The sequence below is a fragment of the Leguminivora glycinivorella genome, chromosome 8 (genome assembly GCF_023078275.1).
Source record: "Leguminivora glycinivorella isolate SPB_JAAS2020 chromosome 8, LegGlyc_1.1, whole genome shotgun sequence".
Classification (NCBI taxonomy): domain Eukaryota; kingdom Metazoa; phylum Arthropoda; class Insecta; order Lepidoptera; family Tortricidae; genus Leguminivora; species Leguminivora glycinivorella.
In genome coordinates, this window is record NC_062978.1 from 18,969,679 (window position 1) to 18,987,682 (window position 18,004).

The 18,004-nt window shown below is 36.1% G+C and overlaps 1 protein-coding gene across 1 annotated transcript in view; it reads right to left on the minus strand.

Moving 5' to 3' along the window:
* The window catches only part of LOC125228560 (teneurin-m), a 357,099-nt gene that overhangs the window by 279,093 nt on the left and 60,002 nt on the right, over nucleotides 1–18,004 (minus strand). Inside the window, 1 exon segment of the mRNA XM_048133171.1 lies at nucleotides 7,348–7,392. Coding sequence (XP_047989128.1) covers nucleotides 7,348–7,392 — 45 coding nt within the window.

Genomic DNA, 18,004 nt, shown 5'->3' on the forward strand with positions numbered 1-18,004 from the left:
CTACTTTACGGGGTTATCTTAGCTAAAGCTAAGCAGAAATAAAAGCTTCTATTCTACATAGACAAGGGTTACGGATTAGTTCGCGTTGTTTAAGTATTTTCAACATCGTTTGAAATGTTTGCTTTTAATATAGTAGTTTAATATGAAATGATTGTAGAAATACAAGATTTTGTAGCATATTCTCGTTGTTATGTAATAACCGTGCCTAGGTTTATTCGTGCGGAAGTAATTCTTGCCAGTATTTTGTTACACAATGTTACGTACTTATAGTATTTTTATTATGCTGGGGCTTAGTTTAATGAAATGTTATGATATTAAATAGCATTTAATTTAAAATGTTATTAATGAGAATAAAAAAAGGAATGACAATGCCAAAAAAGACACCAAAGATATTGCACACAAGTTAATTTTTATATTGATTAATGATAACAAACTGACAACCCATGATCTTATAGCTATGAGTAAGCGAACTGGCTAGGGCGCAACACAGCTCGGACCTTGACCTCATTTCTGGAACTGTCGACGCTGTATGGCGAAACAACAGGAATGGTTTGTTCGGAACAAAGGAATATCTGTAGCTGTAAGGTCAAATTACTTCATCGGGGACTCGCTGGCACGGAAACCTATGAATGAATATTGTCTCTGTATCTCCGAAGTTATGCAATATTATTAAGAATAGAATCTGCTTCTAGAAGTATTGTATTCTTAATAAATATAAGAAGCAAGATGTGAATATAAACTTTAAATAATCGTATAAGACTATAGTTGCATGAATATGTACAGCGAAAAAGTTTGTTACTTTAAGGTTATTTGCAAAACATGGTACAAGATTTACAAGATGTATATGGTTTACGAGTTTACTTTTGTGGACAAAATCGCGGACAAAGTCCTGGAAAAAGAAATGAACGTACCACAAAAACATCAAATTATTCTCCAGTCAGTTGTACCAAAGGGCTACAACTTTTTCCATTCCAAACTTAAACTATAAATCGTCACGCCCCGATGAACCATCCAACTACTTTATTGACAATTTATGGCAGATTTACATTACTGAGTAAATTACTGGCGGAACTTTCGGGCTGAGTTGACGGGTCGGGTCCTATTGATTTTCGACGAGTTAATGCCGTTGTGTGCGGCAGATGCTTTGTAAGGTCTGATTGAATTGTCATTTGGTTAGTTACTACACTAGGTTACGTCGTGTCCTGAATTATAAGGAGTAAATCAAGGGGAGCATGTGCTTGACGAGATTACCGCTTAATACGAATTTAACTACGTGTAAAGTAAAGGTACGAAGTGTAGGTACTATTTTTTTATGCTAAAGATTCATTCATATTTAATCTTCATATTATCTTGAATAGACGACATTACCATCCCATAATACATTTTTCGCTTGACCAAATATTGGGTTAAAAAGATAAAATTTACTTTCCCATTTTGACCCAGCAAATAGCGGATCCCAAACGGTCTACGACTATAATAAAAAGAACCAGGCATGAATAAAATACGAGAAGGCACCCAAAGATACGTAGGTAAGAATAATTATTCATTTTTTTCTCGCCTCTCGAAGCGCCTTCGCAAAATATGATCGTTCATAACTCGGGAAAGAATTTTCCCGTAATTTAATACTCCCCCTGAAAATAATATGTAAAAATACGCGCGGGAAGGCCACTTTCGGACCATTCCGGCCCATTCAGACCATTACGGGCCATCTCTCCTGCCTTTATCTACCCTGTGAGAATAAATCAGGATATTATACCCGCGAAATATTATTTCCATATCTAATCAGTAAGAAATATGGATGTGATACGGAAATTATAATTTATGTTATGTGTTATTATTTTATCTGATACGTGCTTCTGGGAATGTGGAAGTGTGGCGTTATCTGAAGTTTTTTTCTGTGCATTTTTTGGGGCAAAGTTTTAGAACATTTGATCATCTACTTGAATGAAAGCTTATCTTATTTACTGCACAAAACAAAGCCCAAATTAACTAGATGTAAAATTATTTATTTTCGCGTCTATAATTCATTCCCCGGCTAAAGCAGACACTAAACCTCTTAATATCTGAAGGGAAATTCCTCGAGAAATTATAACGCTTCCTCCGTAATTACCAGCGGGTCCAAATTGGATGAAATTTAAGTCCTTAATCAAATCTCCGTGTAATTCAGGCATAACTAAGCTTGCTTTGCGACGCTACCAACTACTTAAGACTTAGTTTTGTCTTTCATATTATCCATGCAGTTTGCGAGTATTTCTGAATTTAATTTATCAGACGTTACTTGAGGTTGGTACCTATATTAGAAAAATTACCATCCCACTCATATAAAAATATAACTGTATTTAGGTACTTACCGAGGTATTGATGAATTCGAAGTAGTAAGTAAAATGTGTAATCACAGTGCATAGACTGTGTTTGACTGTGTGTGTTTATTTATTTATTGACAAATTTGATTCATACCGTTTTTAGGGTAAAAAGTACAAAAGGAACCCTTATGGTGCCGCTCTGTCTGTCTGTCTGTTGTATACCACACTGTGATCGCAATTTTTACGTCTACATACGTTTTATATGTCACACTAGCTTTTTCTCGCGGCTTCGCCCGCGTACTAAAAGTAATCTTATTCAAATGTTAAATTTGGTCCTCCATTTCACCCCCTTAGGATGTGAATTCTGAACAATTCTTTCTTAGTGCTCCTCTACACCGTATAATGAACCTAAGTACAGTCAAGTGCAAAAATACGTATCGATTTTATCCGCTCAAAAATATGTACCGAGACCTTATTCCGCCGACATAAAGTGCTATGGGACATATTTTTGATAAGTTGTACGCACCCATATTTTTACACTTGACTGTACACCAAATTTGGAATCTCTAGGATCAGCGGTTTCGGCTGTGCGTTGATATGTCAGTGAGTCAGTCAGTTTCTTCTTTTATCTTTTGAATAAACTATTATTATTCGATCTGCTCGAACTTAAGATAATGATCGGCCGTCATGAACATTAAAATCATTTTGCACGTGCACTTCACTACTCTAAAAACTTTTAAGGGGGTTGCTTGGGCGGGGTATTGCTCGATTAATTTGCAGTTACAATTCTAAATTTGTCATCAAACTATATACTCATGCCACATAATTATTAGGGACTTTAATTAGTATATATATATATTATGGTCATTTTCAGTATTTGGGACCCCCCAATTAGCGTAAGTTGTTAACAAAAATTAACTCACTGTCAGTTTTGTAACGATAATTAAGCATGAGATTACATAAACTTTAAGCGATAATCTTCACTGAGAATGTGAAAAAATAAATAAATAAAATAAAATAAAATAAAATATTGGGGACACCTTACACAGATCAACTTAGCCCCAAACTAAGCAAAGCTTGTACTATGGGTGCTAAGCGACGATATACATACTTAAATAGATAAATACATACTTATATAAATAGAAAACATCCATGACTCAGGAACAAATATCTGTGCTCATCACACAAATAAATGCCCTTACCGGGATTCGAACCCAGGACCGCGGCTTAGCAGGCAGGGTCACTACCGACTGAGCCAGACCGGCCGTCGTAAAGTAAATTATAGACATATTTTATGTTTAAGTACTTGTCGTCACAAAACTGACAGCGAGTTAATTTTTGTTAACGACTTATTGGGGGGACCCAAATTCTGAAAATGCCCTTATATATTATTGTCATAAGGGTATTAGTATAGTTAGGTGTAGAGATAGGGTTATATAATTACACACAATTTAAATGTATGTATTAAATTGTATTTAGGAACTTTATTATATGTACAAATAAAACACAAACAATTAACACAGGAAGACATTAACATTTTAGAAGGTTGAAATGAGTCGTTAGTACGTATAGGTATAGGTATATATAAATATGTATGTATACCTTTATTTTCAACATTTTTTTTTGTAGATTCGCATGTACCATCAAGTTAGTTATACGTAAATTAAAAAATGAAAACATAATAAATAATTCAGAAAAATGGATGGACATAAATTTTAAGATACATATTTAAAATAACATAAATATTGGGGCAAAATTATATAAAAATATAAGGCCTGTTTTTTTCTCGCTTTACTATTGTTGTCAGTTTTTAATACTTTTCGAATTTTAGTTTGAAGAGCTTTCTAACGGAAATACATAGATTCCAATTCTCACGAAAAAAAAAATGCAACTGAGCTACAAAAAATTTATAGGTAGGCAAGTTGGCCCAAGTCTATAGAAGATTTCAAAGGAGACAAAGAATACATTTTAGTAGGACATTTTGCAATTTAGTTAATTCTCAGATTACAACTATTAGTATTAGATTAGAAAGCTATGTATCAAATTGCATCTTATGGTGATCCTACATTGGCTGTTATAAATTGTATATATATGTTACATCTCTCCCACAATATAATATAACATTTATAAGAGCCATTGTTGGAGCGCCGTAAATCTGACAAAAATAATCTAAAAATAGGCCCATTAAACATAATTATAACAAATAATAATAATAATGTGTAAGGTACAGCGGGACAAATCTCGACTGGGGGGGAAATGTAACTGGTCCATTTTTTCCATGTTTTACATTATTTGCATTATTAAATAGAGTATCGACCGGTTATATATGATAGGCGTGTTCAGTGGATACATGTAGAACTCAATATCATAGTGTAATAATGGAAAAAATGGATCAGTTACAATTGCCCCCCAGTCGAGATTTGCCCCGCTGTACCTCATGTTAAGCAAAGCTTTGGGTGATCGTGCCCGGTTGGGAAGCGGTGAAGAAAGGTGGTTAAGAAGTTAGTTGTACCTTCACCGTCAGATCATCTCCGTTGAGGAGTTCCAACTGGAAATGAAAAAAATAAATTAGATCAAATTATAATGTTGGCTTTGGCGCGATAGTTACTAGTGATATAAAACTATGTAAACGAATTAATGAATTTATTACTCGTACATATCCCGAAGTTTAGCTCGAACTCTTCGAAAATAGTATTGGCAACGGGTATTCAAATGAGTAAAAGTCCAAAACAATAAGTAATTCGAAGTATACGAACTTGTTTTATGCGGCCCCAAATAAAAGGTAAAAAAAAAAGAAAATGGTGACAACCAATATTTTTTATAGGTATGTGTTTTTTTTTGTTATATCGTATTTAGAACCAATTCATAAGTCTGAATTGGGCCGGCATTTTCGCTAGCAGGAACAATAAACTTTGCACTTGTAGTGAAAAACTTCAAGGTGTACCTCCGTGACGTAACTTCAGATGTCTGGAAGTAACTTCCGCACGCTCCTATTACAGTTCCCCATTCACGCAAAATACCACTTCAGTATTTTAAAACAAGGTTGCTTTTCGTTGTTGGTCGCAGGGAGTGATACGAAGATGGGAAGGTTATGGACGTGTTTTGAGTCTCGGTTTCAAGGCACGTGGTACGATTTAGAGATGTTTAGGGCAACGCTGTGCCTACATTTCACACGTAAAATACGAGTCATTTGTATACGACAGTTCAGAAATTCCGAGGAATATGTTTCATGAACAGTTTGCGACACAAGACAGAGTGAGTACAGCAGGCGCAGGAAAGTATAGGGTAGAAGTTACTGCGTGAATTTCTTTTTTGCGTGATTATGATTAGGATAGTTATTCAATTTATTGTAAAACATATTTCACTCCACTGTGCTTGTACAGTCAGCAGCAGAAGTTCCGTAGCGGGCAAGGTGTTCAAAAAGAACTTGACACGATCTTATTTTTAAGACAATAAGAACGTGTTAGGATCATTGTGAACACCTTGCCCGTTACGTAACTTCTGCTGCTGACTGTATGTCTGTATCCACTCACAAAACATGACTTCTTGACCTTACCGTGGAGGTTAGTCAAGTTATGTAAGAGTATCCGTAAGTCATTTATTGAACAACCTATTTTATTTATAGCAGAGAAAATAAAACTATTACATTATATTAAACAACGTTAGATAAATAGTGGCCAGTAGGTACTTTACCTTTGAACTTTACGACGCCAATAAAAGTTTCCCAAGCTAACTTATAGTTGTAGTTTACTTTTAAATCACTTTACTTCAAGTCTAGAAAAGATAATGAAATTCAGAATATCAAGGAAGTTGATTATTTTTTAAGTTTCGCGTCGATAGTTGTGAGATTGAGTTGCAGAACTTTATTAACTAAGTTAGCAAGTCCAGGGAAGTTTGAGAATCCAAGATTGTTTTTACTGTGAACGTAATCAAACTAGATGCCAGTAAGTTTTTTGTTCTACGGCAAACGAAGTTGCTGCTTTTCGGATCCGTAGAACAGATGTATAACAGCTCATACAATACACACATCAGAAAATGTATAAGGGACCTACAGATCGAATGCCTGTCGATCTAGGAATCGCCATGTGAAACAAATACTAGTTTTCAGAGACCTTTCTAACAACTCCTACTTAATATAATGTTGCTATTACCGTAATTTAAATTTTAGGGGTTGTTCACGCGGCACGATCAAAATGTATTAATTTTAATGGAGCTGTTTTGGACAACAGCAACGGCCGTTTCCAGCGTCGCGTGCGTCCTGGCCGCGGCCTAAGGCTGCTTTATTGGACTGATCCGCACCGGACTTAAACCTATTTAATGTGTCTTTCGTAGCGATAGAGATAGATATATCTCTATCACTTTGGCGTATTGGCGCGACAGAGCGTCGACGATTGCCATTCGGGTACGCTGACAGGGAGCGTTTTAGAGTGAAGCGGACAGCATCAGCTTGATATAAATTGGTCTTGCGGATCGCTCCGCGCGGTCAGTCTGCGTGACATTAAAATTAGTCAGAGGACGGTAGTAAAATCAACCGATCGATATCGTTATAATTTGTTAGCTCCCAGCGCAGCTTAACGTAAATAAGACAATACTCGGTATCACAAGGTGAACGAGGTTATCCTATTATTACAAAGTTGGTGCTGTTTGAACCTTTCCGGGAATTAAATTGTTTTTTGGATAAACATCAAATGTTGTTTGTAAGTTCGATATTGAATTTACAAAATGATTTTAATGAATTATAATGGACTTGTCCTATTTCTTGGCTTCAAACATAATAAATACCTACATTGATTGTTATGTTGTTAGTTAGTGTTGGGAATAAACCCTTTTCCAGTGAATAACAACATAATATATGTAGCTACAATTAGAGTTTGCTAAAAATACGTATAACTTAATATGCCCCAGTTATAGTAAATTTTGCGTTGCTAGTACTTATACCTTTTAATTCCTCCCCAAAACTCAAAAACTTTTTTTGCAGTAGCAAGTAGTGACGTCACAGCTCATAATGAGCTCCTCGAATGGAAACAGGTCGCGTGCTACTTACTTATATAACTGTAGCTGCAGTCATCCCCATGCTGCTGAGACTCACCTGCGAACAATACAATCGTAGTTAGTATACATTGGGAACTGGATTCTGTAATAAGGGATAAGGGAACGTATCCAAACTACGTGACAAACTTCCCCCCCCCCCCCCCCCCTGCGTGACCAAGCGTAGTTTTAGATCAATTTTTGCAGAAAGTTGTTAATAGATATTCGTGTGCCTACATCAAATTTCATACATATTTGTTTAATGACGTGTGTATATTATCTTTTTTTTCCGGCCTTTAAACAATGATTTTCATCCCATCACCTTCATCATCACCAGCTTATATAAACGTTCCTCTGCTAACCAAGGCTGGGCCAATCTTCCACAGGTTACGTGACAAGAAGTTAGACCCCCCTCCCCTTCTGTGACCAAGCGTAGTATTTTGACGACCCCCCTCCCGGGGCCCTAAACGTGTCACGTAGTTTGGGTACGTTCCCTAAACAGGAATCAAAGAAGATAAGGTTACCAAATGAGAGTTATTTGACTACTATGTGCGTTTGGACACCTAGACTTACTACCTACTTATTAAAACAGCGAATTTGTATTGAAAGGCCCAACAATATTTGACAACAACGGTTAGCTAAACCACATATAAAAATGAACTGTAAAGCCGAGTAGACCTGCAAGTTTTGAGACGCAAGTATAAGTAAGAGTGAGTGGCAATTATCTGCATCTTTTTCTTGCATATAATTCTATTTCAAAATTTGCAGCAAGAACTTGCTCGTCTACACATGGCTTTATACCTACGGATCAATGGCCGCGTAAAATGTAGAGGCTTTTTTCTAGTACGTAACAAAGATTGTAAAATTACATATACATATGTATGGATTACTTTTATTACAATATTATACAAATAGTTGAAGCTACTTAGTGGTATCTGTGAACCGGATGCAACCAAACAATTACGTAAACACACGTCCAGGCCATTCATGGGACCATCACGACTCCACCAAACAAGGAGCAACCCTCGTATCTCCAACAAAGTCGTGACATAACCACTATTATAACACCAGTTTAAATTTAGAATAAACCATTACATCCTTAAACATATGCGACAGTCCATTTCGCCGCGGCAACATTTTATTTACTGTCGTCTACACAAGTTTTGCTCCTTACCGCTTTAAAAATACCGTCTAAAAATGTTTTGACGCACGTCAACCGTTACAATTTTCCTATTACAGTCTCACAAACGCTCCGTGAGAACACGTGTTACATACGCTTAGAGAATAGTAGACCATATTTCGAATGTGTAAAGTTTGTAATGAGTCATGAGACGTCAGAATGCGCGAGCAAGCGTCCTGTGTATCGCGCGCGATCGTCACGCGGTATTAGATTTGAATCTGGAACTCCTTAGTGCAGTAATGGCGTCTTCCGTGCTTCATTGTCTGAGCATTTGTTTTTTTTTGCCACTTTTATGAATTGTGATATTAAAAAAAAAATGCTATTTCTACTCAGAATTACTAGCTTTTTCAATCCTAGTATTTAAAAAAATTGTCCCATACGATTTTTTCTTATTTTGTTACCATTTTCCGTACATGTTGTATGGGGTAACAAAAGAGGAAAGTAACAAAAATGTATGGAAATTCTGGGACACTTTTTGTCTCCCAGTGACATTGAAAGTACTCGTGATTCTGAGTACAATTGACCTAAAATTCCCTAAAACAATCAAAATAAAAAAATGGCAAAAAAAAAAGAAATGCTCGTCTATGGGTTACACTACACAGTACCTATGCGTGCGAGTGCTGTCACTCTTGTTGACTGGGTACTAGAGCCGAGAGCGGTGTGATTAATAAGCGTTTGTAGTGTGCGCAGGTTAAACGTTTACTAAATGTTTAATCGACTGCTTTTTGTCTTAGGCTGCTTGGAATTATTTCGTTCAATGTACATACCTATCGCTTCTGATCATGTTACAAGGATATTTATTTACCGTGACAGATACTTAAGATTAAAAAAAATATATATATTTATTAAATATACACGCGATAAATTCTGTACGATATATTATATACATACACGTAAATTGTTAATCTATTTTTTTTAAGTAGGTATGAAGATTATACCTTATAGGCTATCACGACTAAAAACTCATAATTAAAAGTAATAACATTAAAAGCCTGAAATGTCCACGGCATCTCCCTTTGCGCTTTGCGCATAATAACGTAATTCTATACTTTATGAGACGAGCGGAATTTAATTTTGCCCTTTACATTTTTGACCACCCCCTTTAGAGTGGGGGCTTGTACATGTACGTACTCAAGGGTATGAATGCTATAGGTTACCTTTCATTTTTTCACTTATACAAGTATATAGAAATCCTTATTTTTGGTTACACCATAATATCAGTTAGCAAAAATTGCTCCTTATTGCAGATGAACTATAAGGACACTTAAGACGTAGAGCGCCATTATGTGGTTTACTTTATCATTAAGTATACATATGTTAAAAATCAAAAGTACCATACTAATATGAACAAAAAACTTTCTACGTTACACATGCGAAGACATTAGGAACTCGTGTCGATTTAAAACACGTAATAGGGAGTTTGTCACTGGTTTCTTTCCGTTTCATTTTCCGCACGTGTACAACATTTTATGCCCGTGTAGAAAGGTTATATTTGGAAGTAAGCTTTCGTTTGTTAAATCAAAATCTTTCTTAGGCGTCGGGTCAGAAGAAAGAGTTTGACGGCTCAGCCACGACATTGGTCTAAGCGCGACAGCGGTGAGCGGCGGCCATATATTGGAGCGAGACACAACGATGGGACTTTTCATTCGCACGTATGGCTGCCGCTCACCGCTATCGCGCTTACGGCTCAGCCACGACATTGGTCTAAGCGCGGCAGCGGCGAGCGGCAGCCATACGTGCGAATGAAAAGTCCCATCGCTGTGTCTCGCTTCAATGTATGGCCGCCGCTCGCCGCTGTCGCGCTTAGACCAATGTCGTGGCTGAGCCGTTAGACCAAGGTCGTGGCTGGGCCGTGAGGGTTAAAAAGATGAGCAAGGTGGTTTGATGGGACGTGGATACGGGCGCATTGAGGCGAGTTTCAATTATGGAGCCCTAGTAACCACACGTCCCGATTAATAACACTTGAGAACACACTTGTTACCTTTTGACACTGCGGCGGGACAATCATGGGTGTGCGTACCCTTTGTCGGCCCTTTAATTAAATCTTAAAACCGTTGACGTGATATTTTTGATGTGGAGCGATGGTTGGATTAATTTTTGGAGTTTAACACTTTCGAAACCGGGCTCTACGCGGCGCTACGACATTTTCGCTACATACGGGGAAACCCATGTAATCGGCTACGCTTCTACGAGCGGTGTACCCGACAGTCGGGTTCTTGGTAGGGAAAGTGTTAATTGCGTAGGTATCTAAAACACGAGTATAAACATATCAGTAAGATATAAATCATTAAAACTAACAAGTATACACCGTGTTTCACTTAACACTAAAAACCTGAAAACCGTTTGTTCAGAATTGAGAGTAGAATCGATTGAGCTATATCTTGATGGGGGTAATATTTTTTGTTTTAATTTGTATTATTAGTTATTGTTTACGTGCCCATTCTACAAATTCGTAATACAACATTGTGCATATCATATTGCAAGAGGTTGTATACCTTTTTCAGTATTTAGTGGTATTAATACTGGCTGGTTACTTGGACGATTATTTTTTCCGCTACGAGTTTGACGTTGTGCGTCACTTTAATTTTAAAGTTTATCATAAGTCATAACAAATTGAACTCTTACCTAATTACAATCTTGTCATTTTGAATGTTAGGTTTAAATTTGCTTACTGCGTCACCTGTCCAATTTGAAGTTTACTGTGACACAGTTTAACGTGCTTTACAGTGACATAGCTGTCTATTGGTAAACCTTATGTCGTTGCAGTAATGTACACAATTAATCAGTTTTAAGGTTTACGATAGTAGCTAGCAATTATTTTATTGAGTGTAGAGTTAAAAGTCGAGTAGAGCTGCACAGAAAATTAAATATTCAATTTAAAAAAATAATAATCATCAAATTAAAAAATGAATATTCTAGATACGTTTAAAAAAATAAAAAACAGTTGGGGTGTCTGAGGTTTTGAGTGATACCGGAAACACGGTGTAGATACTGTGACACGAGTTTTGTACTTCCGATATTTCGAGAAGTTTTGTCTGAAACAACGGGGACACGCTGTCCTCGAAACGTCATCCATTCTAATATTTCAAATGGGAAAGTGTGTGTGTCTGTTTGTTTGTCCGCCTTTCACGCCAAACGGAGCGAAGAATTGACGTGATTTTGAAGTGGAGATATTTGAAGGGATGAAGAGTGCTATGCAATCTTTTGTCTCTTTCTAACGCGAGCGAAGCCGTGGGCAAAAGTTATTAGGTATATAAGTAGATAGTTATAATGTGTAAAAAAATTTAAAGTTTAAACCAGTGTTATAAATGATTAAATCGATAACATGAAACACTATGTTATATATTATTGTAGTAACAATGTTTAAATGTAATTAAGGTGGTTTAGGGTAATTCCGAATGACAGAAATCTGGTTGATCTGTGTTAGGTGTCCCCCAATATTTATTTATTTATTTAAAACTCTCGGGTAATTCCGAAAGAGGAATCTTGATGTGATGGAAATAATGGTGATTTTTATGCGACTTTTGAAATTAAACGAATTACCCTAATGCACCTTATAGCTAATGTAATTAAAAAGTTACTATTATTTACCTTAGCTATTTTCACATTAGATAAATAATACTAAGTATCCATCCAGCCTACTATTATTAAATCAAGTTCAATCTTACTTAAAATGTTTAAATTCCCAATTCGGCAATCCATTTAAAGTGAGATAATAAATTTTCTAAAACACAGCTTTAATTTAAATTTAGAATAGGTATTGAGACGGTTTCTATCGTAAAGTACGTTGATTTCAAATCCAGATTGCTAAGACGTCAATATTTGTTATAAACTTGAATTAAAATTTATTATGGCATCTTAGCTGCCAGTTTGCCAGCCTGGTTTTAATTGGACAAGTGTCAAGTTAGTTATTCTTGGACTCAGCTTTGCTCGGGATCGTGAGATTTTCTGTTAAAATGTGACTCACTACTCAGAAAATTACTAATACGTATTTACATCTTTAAACAATATTTTAGCAAAAAGATCACCTATTCCACTTTAGTTAAAAGATTGCATTTATATTAATTTCGACATTTATGTTCAACCGCAATATTTTCTTATATATCTATTATTTTATAAAGTTAACAAAGTAATGTATTAAGCGTGGCAAGGGGATAAAAACATATTTTATTCTAAAATGGAGTTTTAAAATACAGGATGCCCTATTTCTTAGTTTACTTCAATGGAAACAAAAAATAAATAAAATGGGCTTTTACAGCAGTTGCAAATCGACATTTTAGAACAAACAACATAAACTATTTGTGTTCCATTTATTTTCCTGTTGGCTTTTTCTTGAGCCAATATTTTAGTGAGAAACTAGAGACAATGTTTTCTGATTGTCTTTTAAGTCATGAAACATCATGTTCATTTACTTATTTTATTTATTAAGACGTATCATATAATTATGTATGGAAATATAATAAACTTGTATTACAATATCGGTGGCAAAATATCGCCATGGGGTCCAAGCGCCCATGTAATTTTTAAAGAGCTGAGCGCAAAGCTCATAGAAACTACCGGTGACTAGAGAGCTGGCAGCTTTCTCTCGCTACGCATAGGCATTGCTATTCAGCGAGGGAATGCTGCCAGCATCTTTGGCACAATGCCGCGGGGGCGTCGCCCTATTTAGATGTATTTTAGTTTAGATCAGTTTTTAATTAAATTTTAAGTTGTTCGATTATTTTTTTAGTGTTAGCTTATTATTTATTTGTTATTTAAGTTTTATTACCTTAATAAAGTTCACAATTGTACATATCGAACGGAAAAGTTTTGATAACATCATTTCAATCCCTTATTTTTTTATTTTTCGTAGTTTCATTCGTTTGCCATACCGTCAATACAACGTCAATTTTTATAAATTTGTGACAGTGTCTCGCCCACATTTATTTTTCCTAAAATCTAATAGAGGTACTTTAAAAATTGAATATTCATCTGAATTAAGTAAATTTAAAATGTCAGAGTTCGAGAGACTAACATTTGGTACTACTTTCCGCTCGTATTTTTTACCTCTACATTTAAAGGCTCTATAGGTACAGGGTGGGGCATGTAACAAAAGCAAAAAATTAAACTGTAGGCTAGGTATACTCCTTAAACTGACCAAAATTTGTTCAGCGACTACAAGGTTAGGCGGACCCTAGTTTGTAAATGAAAAATATTTCTTAATGAAGTTTTACCTTAGGTTTTTACCGTTTGAGTGGTAATTTCCAGCGAGCCTAGCGCCGGAAGTTGTCAGCGACTTTTCCTAATGGCGCGGGTGTTTCCTGTCTGCATGCGACGGTGGGGTCCCAGGATCGAGCCCAGACGAACACCAACTTTGTAGACATTTTAATAAAAAGAGACATTCGGTTTTTAGAATTCACCGCAGTGCAGTTAATCGATAAATAATGTGGATAGTTTTACACTATAATTGACCGAAGGTTTTTTTTTATACCACGTCGGTGGCAAACAGGTATACGGCCCGCCTGATGGAAAGCCTTACCTTAACCTATGGACGCCTGCAACTCAAGGGGTGTCACATGCGCGTGCCGAGCCATTAGAAACTTGTACACTCCTTTTTTGAAGAACCCCATACTGTAGTTCATCGGGAATACCTCGACAGGGAGCTCATTCCACAGCCGGAGCGTTCGTGGGAGGAAATTCCTCTGAAACCGCACGATGCGCGACCATTTAGGTTGCAAGCTTCAGCGAAAGTCTCGGATTTAACTTTGGCTTTCGTATATGTTTTCCTTTACAAGTCGCAATTTTCAAACGATTCTTGTTTAAATGTATAAGAAAGTTCAGTTACTATTGTATTATGTCTACTCTCTACTGAGAGATAAAAAAGCATAGAATTTTTCAAAAAAAAAAAGTTGTTGAGTGTTAGGCTGTTAGCTCATTTACAGGGCGCGCAAACTCGACTTGATATACACCGCGGACTGTTGAGGTTACATACAATTCAACACACCAATAATGAAACTCTAACGAGAGTTCTGACATCGTATAAATGGGCCCTTAATCAGATGAAGAAAAAAAAATTCAATGAAATCTTCAAGAAAATGTTATTGAAAAATAGGTATAGGTATTGGGGACACCTTACACAGATCAACTTAGCCCCAAACTAAGCAAAGCGTGTACTATGGGTACTAAGCGACGATATACATACTTAAATAGATAAATACATACTTATATACATAGAAAACATCCATGACTCAGGAACAAATATCTGTGCTCATCACACAAATAAATGCTCTTACCGGGATTCGAACCCAGGACCGCGGCTTAGCAGGCAGGGTCACTACCGACTGAGCCAGATTGGTGGTGGAATAAACTTAAATAGTGATATTTAATCGCGTTTGACCCGGGACTACCCGGGAGTGACAGTATTGCTTGCTAAATGTTTCTCAGACAATCTTCCATTCTGTGCCCATCTATTCTGCGGTATCGGTTGGCAACGTACTAATATAGCTGATCAGTGGTTTCAGTCGTGCGTGAAGTGCCGGTTCGATGCCCGACCCGGGCGCAACCATCGGAAAATCTATGCTAATTGATAACAATAACTTATTATCACTCGAGATATGTTCGATCAAGTGTGTTATTGTTATAAGTTACACAAAGGTAGCTATATCAAAATATGATTTGTTGAGTTCAATTTGTAATAGATATGTTGTGTAAGCTGTCAATATTGACAATTATGACTATAAATTATGAATTTATTACAAACAAGAAGAGGTAGAGCTTACAAATAGTTACTCGTATCTACAGTGAAAAGTATCGAGTCACCTACTACGACCTAAAATAACCTAATAAGAACTAACATTTTGGTGTTTAAAGATAGAAAATTAGAAAACAAAGAAACATAGGTAGGTAATACTTTGACGATCGCGGAACGATGACGGTTTTTGAAACATCGTGGCCTATTTTACGACAGTGACAAAAGTCGCCAAACTATGACACTTCGGTCTTCGCCGTTTATTGCCTGTTCAACAAAGAAATATGGACGCTGAGTAACTTGTTACTTATCAACCCAGAAATAGGCGCCGAATTGTTATTGTGACTGTGGGCTGTGGGGAAATAGCCCATGAATCCATACTAATATTATAAATGGGAAAGTGTGTGTCTGTTTGTTTGTCCGAATTTCACGGCAAAACGGAGCGACGAATTGACGTGATTTTTTAAGTGGACATAGTTGAAGGGATGGAGAGTGACATAGGCTACTTTTTGTCTCTTTCTAACGCGAGCGAAGCCGCGGGCAAAAGCTAGTAAAATAATAAATAGTAAATTACTCTAATCCGAACTCTCAACAATCAAGCCAAAAGTTTGATTAAATAATGTGAACACTGAATTAGTGTCTAAAAGGTTTACCTCCTTAAATGCGTTATTAAGTACCGAGAAAAGCTCTTTAAGTATTAAGAAAAGATGTTTGAAATAAAACCTGTTAGGTAAAGTTTAAGAGCTATTACAGTGTTTGATTATTCATCAAGAAACCCGGGTATATACTTGAGATATATTATACACCGTGGGCCTGGGCCCCGTTTAATAAACATTACAATTCAACAATTTAGTAAAAAAGTGACATATTTGTAAAGTTTTGCTACAAGTGTTGTTTAATAAAACCTACAAATATGTAAGAAACCTACAATTAAAAAACGTACAATTGTAACCATTGTAAAAGCCGTTTAATAAACATTTAAATATGTAAAAAACGCCTGTAGTTTACAATGACAATATTGTAGTCACAAATTTGTAATGGTAACTTACAATATACATAAAATGTAGATTTTCTACAAGTTTTCAATAAAAGAGGGTAGACATGATGATGAAAAGAGGGTAGAAATTTATTATATTAAATTGGTTTACCGTTTGACTGTTCATCATCAAGTATGGAAATTAACAACAAAATTACAATTCTATCTCTCATTTACGAAAATAAGGATACTTTATTCGGTCGGTTTAGTGAAAAATTAACGCACGAAATTAAAATAAAGAAGTGGAAGGAGATTGCCGAACAACTAAACTCTTTGAGTATCTATAACAAAGACTGGAAGTACCTACGTGACACAACGTGGCAAAACTTTAGAAAGTAATTTAATTTTACTTAATATGTTTATAATGTGTGTATACGTTCATTCACAACTGCAATCGTTGTTAAATTAAGTAGGACTCGAAATGGCATTGGTACTCGAGCGGTAAATACTCGTATATGTAGATTATGTAGGTATGTATGTTTACATTCGATTATTCCTTTCTACCGTGGAAACTACTGAACTAATTTTGATAAACGAGGTGTCATTTTCATTAAGAAATCAAACAAAGCAATGTATTTTTTGAATAGCACGCATAATTGTGATAAACAAGCATACTGCCAACCTTTCATGGCAAGTGGTTACCGTAGTCTATGGATGCCTGCAATTTCAACGGTGTTACAGGAACAAAAACGTTTTTTTTATGTTGTGATTAAATTATTGTTTTTTTTTTAAGGAAAAGAGGGATAATCGTCAACAGACGGGGTCGGCGGGAGGAAAAAAATGCAGATATGACGATGTTGACGAACTAGTCCTAAAAATAATCGGCAAGGAGTCTCCTGTCTTAGAAGGTCTCTGTGTGCCGGAATCATCGGGTTCAGATCAAGCACAAATTCACGAACCAGCTGCCGCCGCCATAAATAGTACCATCAACGCACCAGAACCGGATAAAGTTGTGTGTGAGTCACCGGTGCAAAATACTCCTACTCAATTCACTCGTCCTCCTATTAGGAAAAGATACAATAGTGTGACTATAAATGAAACAAACGAGAGTCAAGCTTATATCGAACTTAAAACGAAAAAAATGGAATTGGAACTGAGATTGACCAACGAAAAACTTGAAATTGCAAAGCGTGAACGATATAAGTTAGATTTGGAGTTACTAAAACTGGAAAGGGAGTTGAATATACAGCAACCATCTCCTTTCACGTTACCATTTTATCTACAAAATGTTGTCGTTGAGTCTACTTCTCCGATTGTTATCAGCAGCGCCACAGAGACAGATCAAGCAAAAGGAGCAGATATTTTGTCGGTAGCGATAAATAACAGCTTCCTTTAGTTTGTATAGTATTTTTTTATTATTACATCATTTTTAAAAACATGTTAAAGTGTATTATTCAAACAATAATATTAAAGACCGCAAAACTTGAATAGCCTCCTGTTCCAAAACTTCTTCTTCGCCACTATTATTAGCGACTTCGTCGTCACGTGCATTAGCTTCAGCAGTGTAGGGAATGTAATGCTGCGACCCTAGTCGCTTTTCAATATTATGCAAAACTATGGTGGATAATATGACGTTACTTGCAATAATGGGTTGCAATCTTAAATGATTGAGACAAGGAAATTTTTCTTTAAGTATACCTAATGCATTTTCAATCATTCTCCTTGTTGAACGAAAAGCTCGTAAAAATCTCTCTAACGCCGGAGTTCTTGGTATTTGTATGGGAATATTT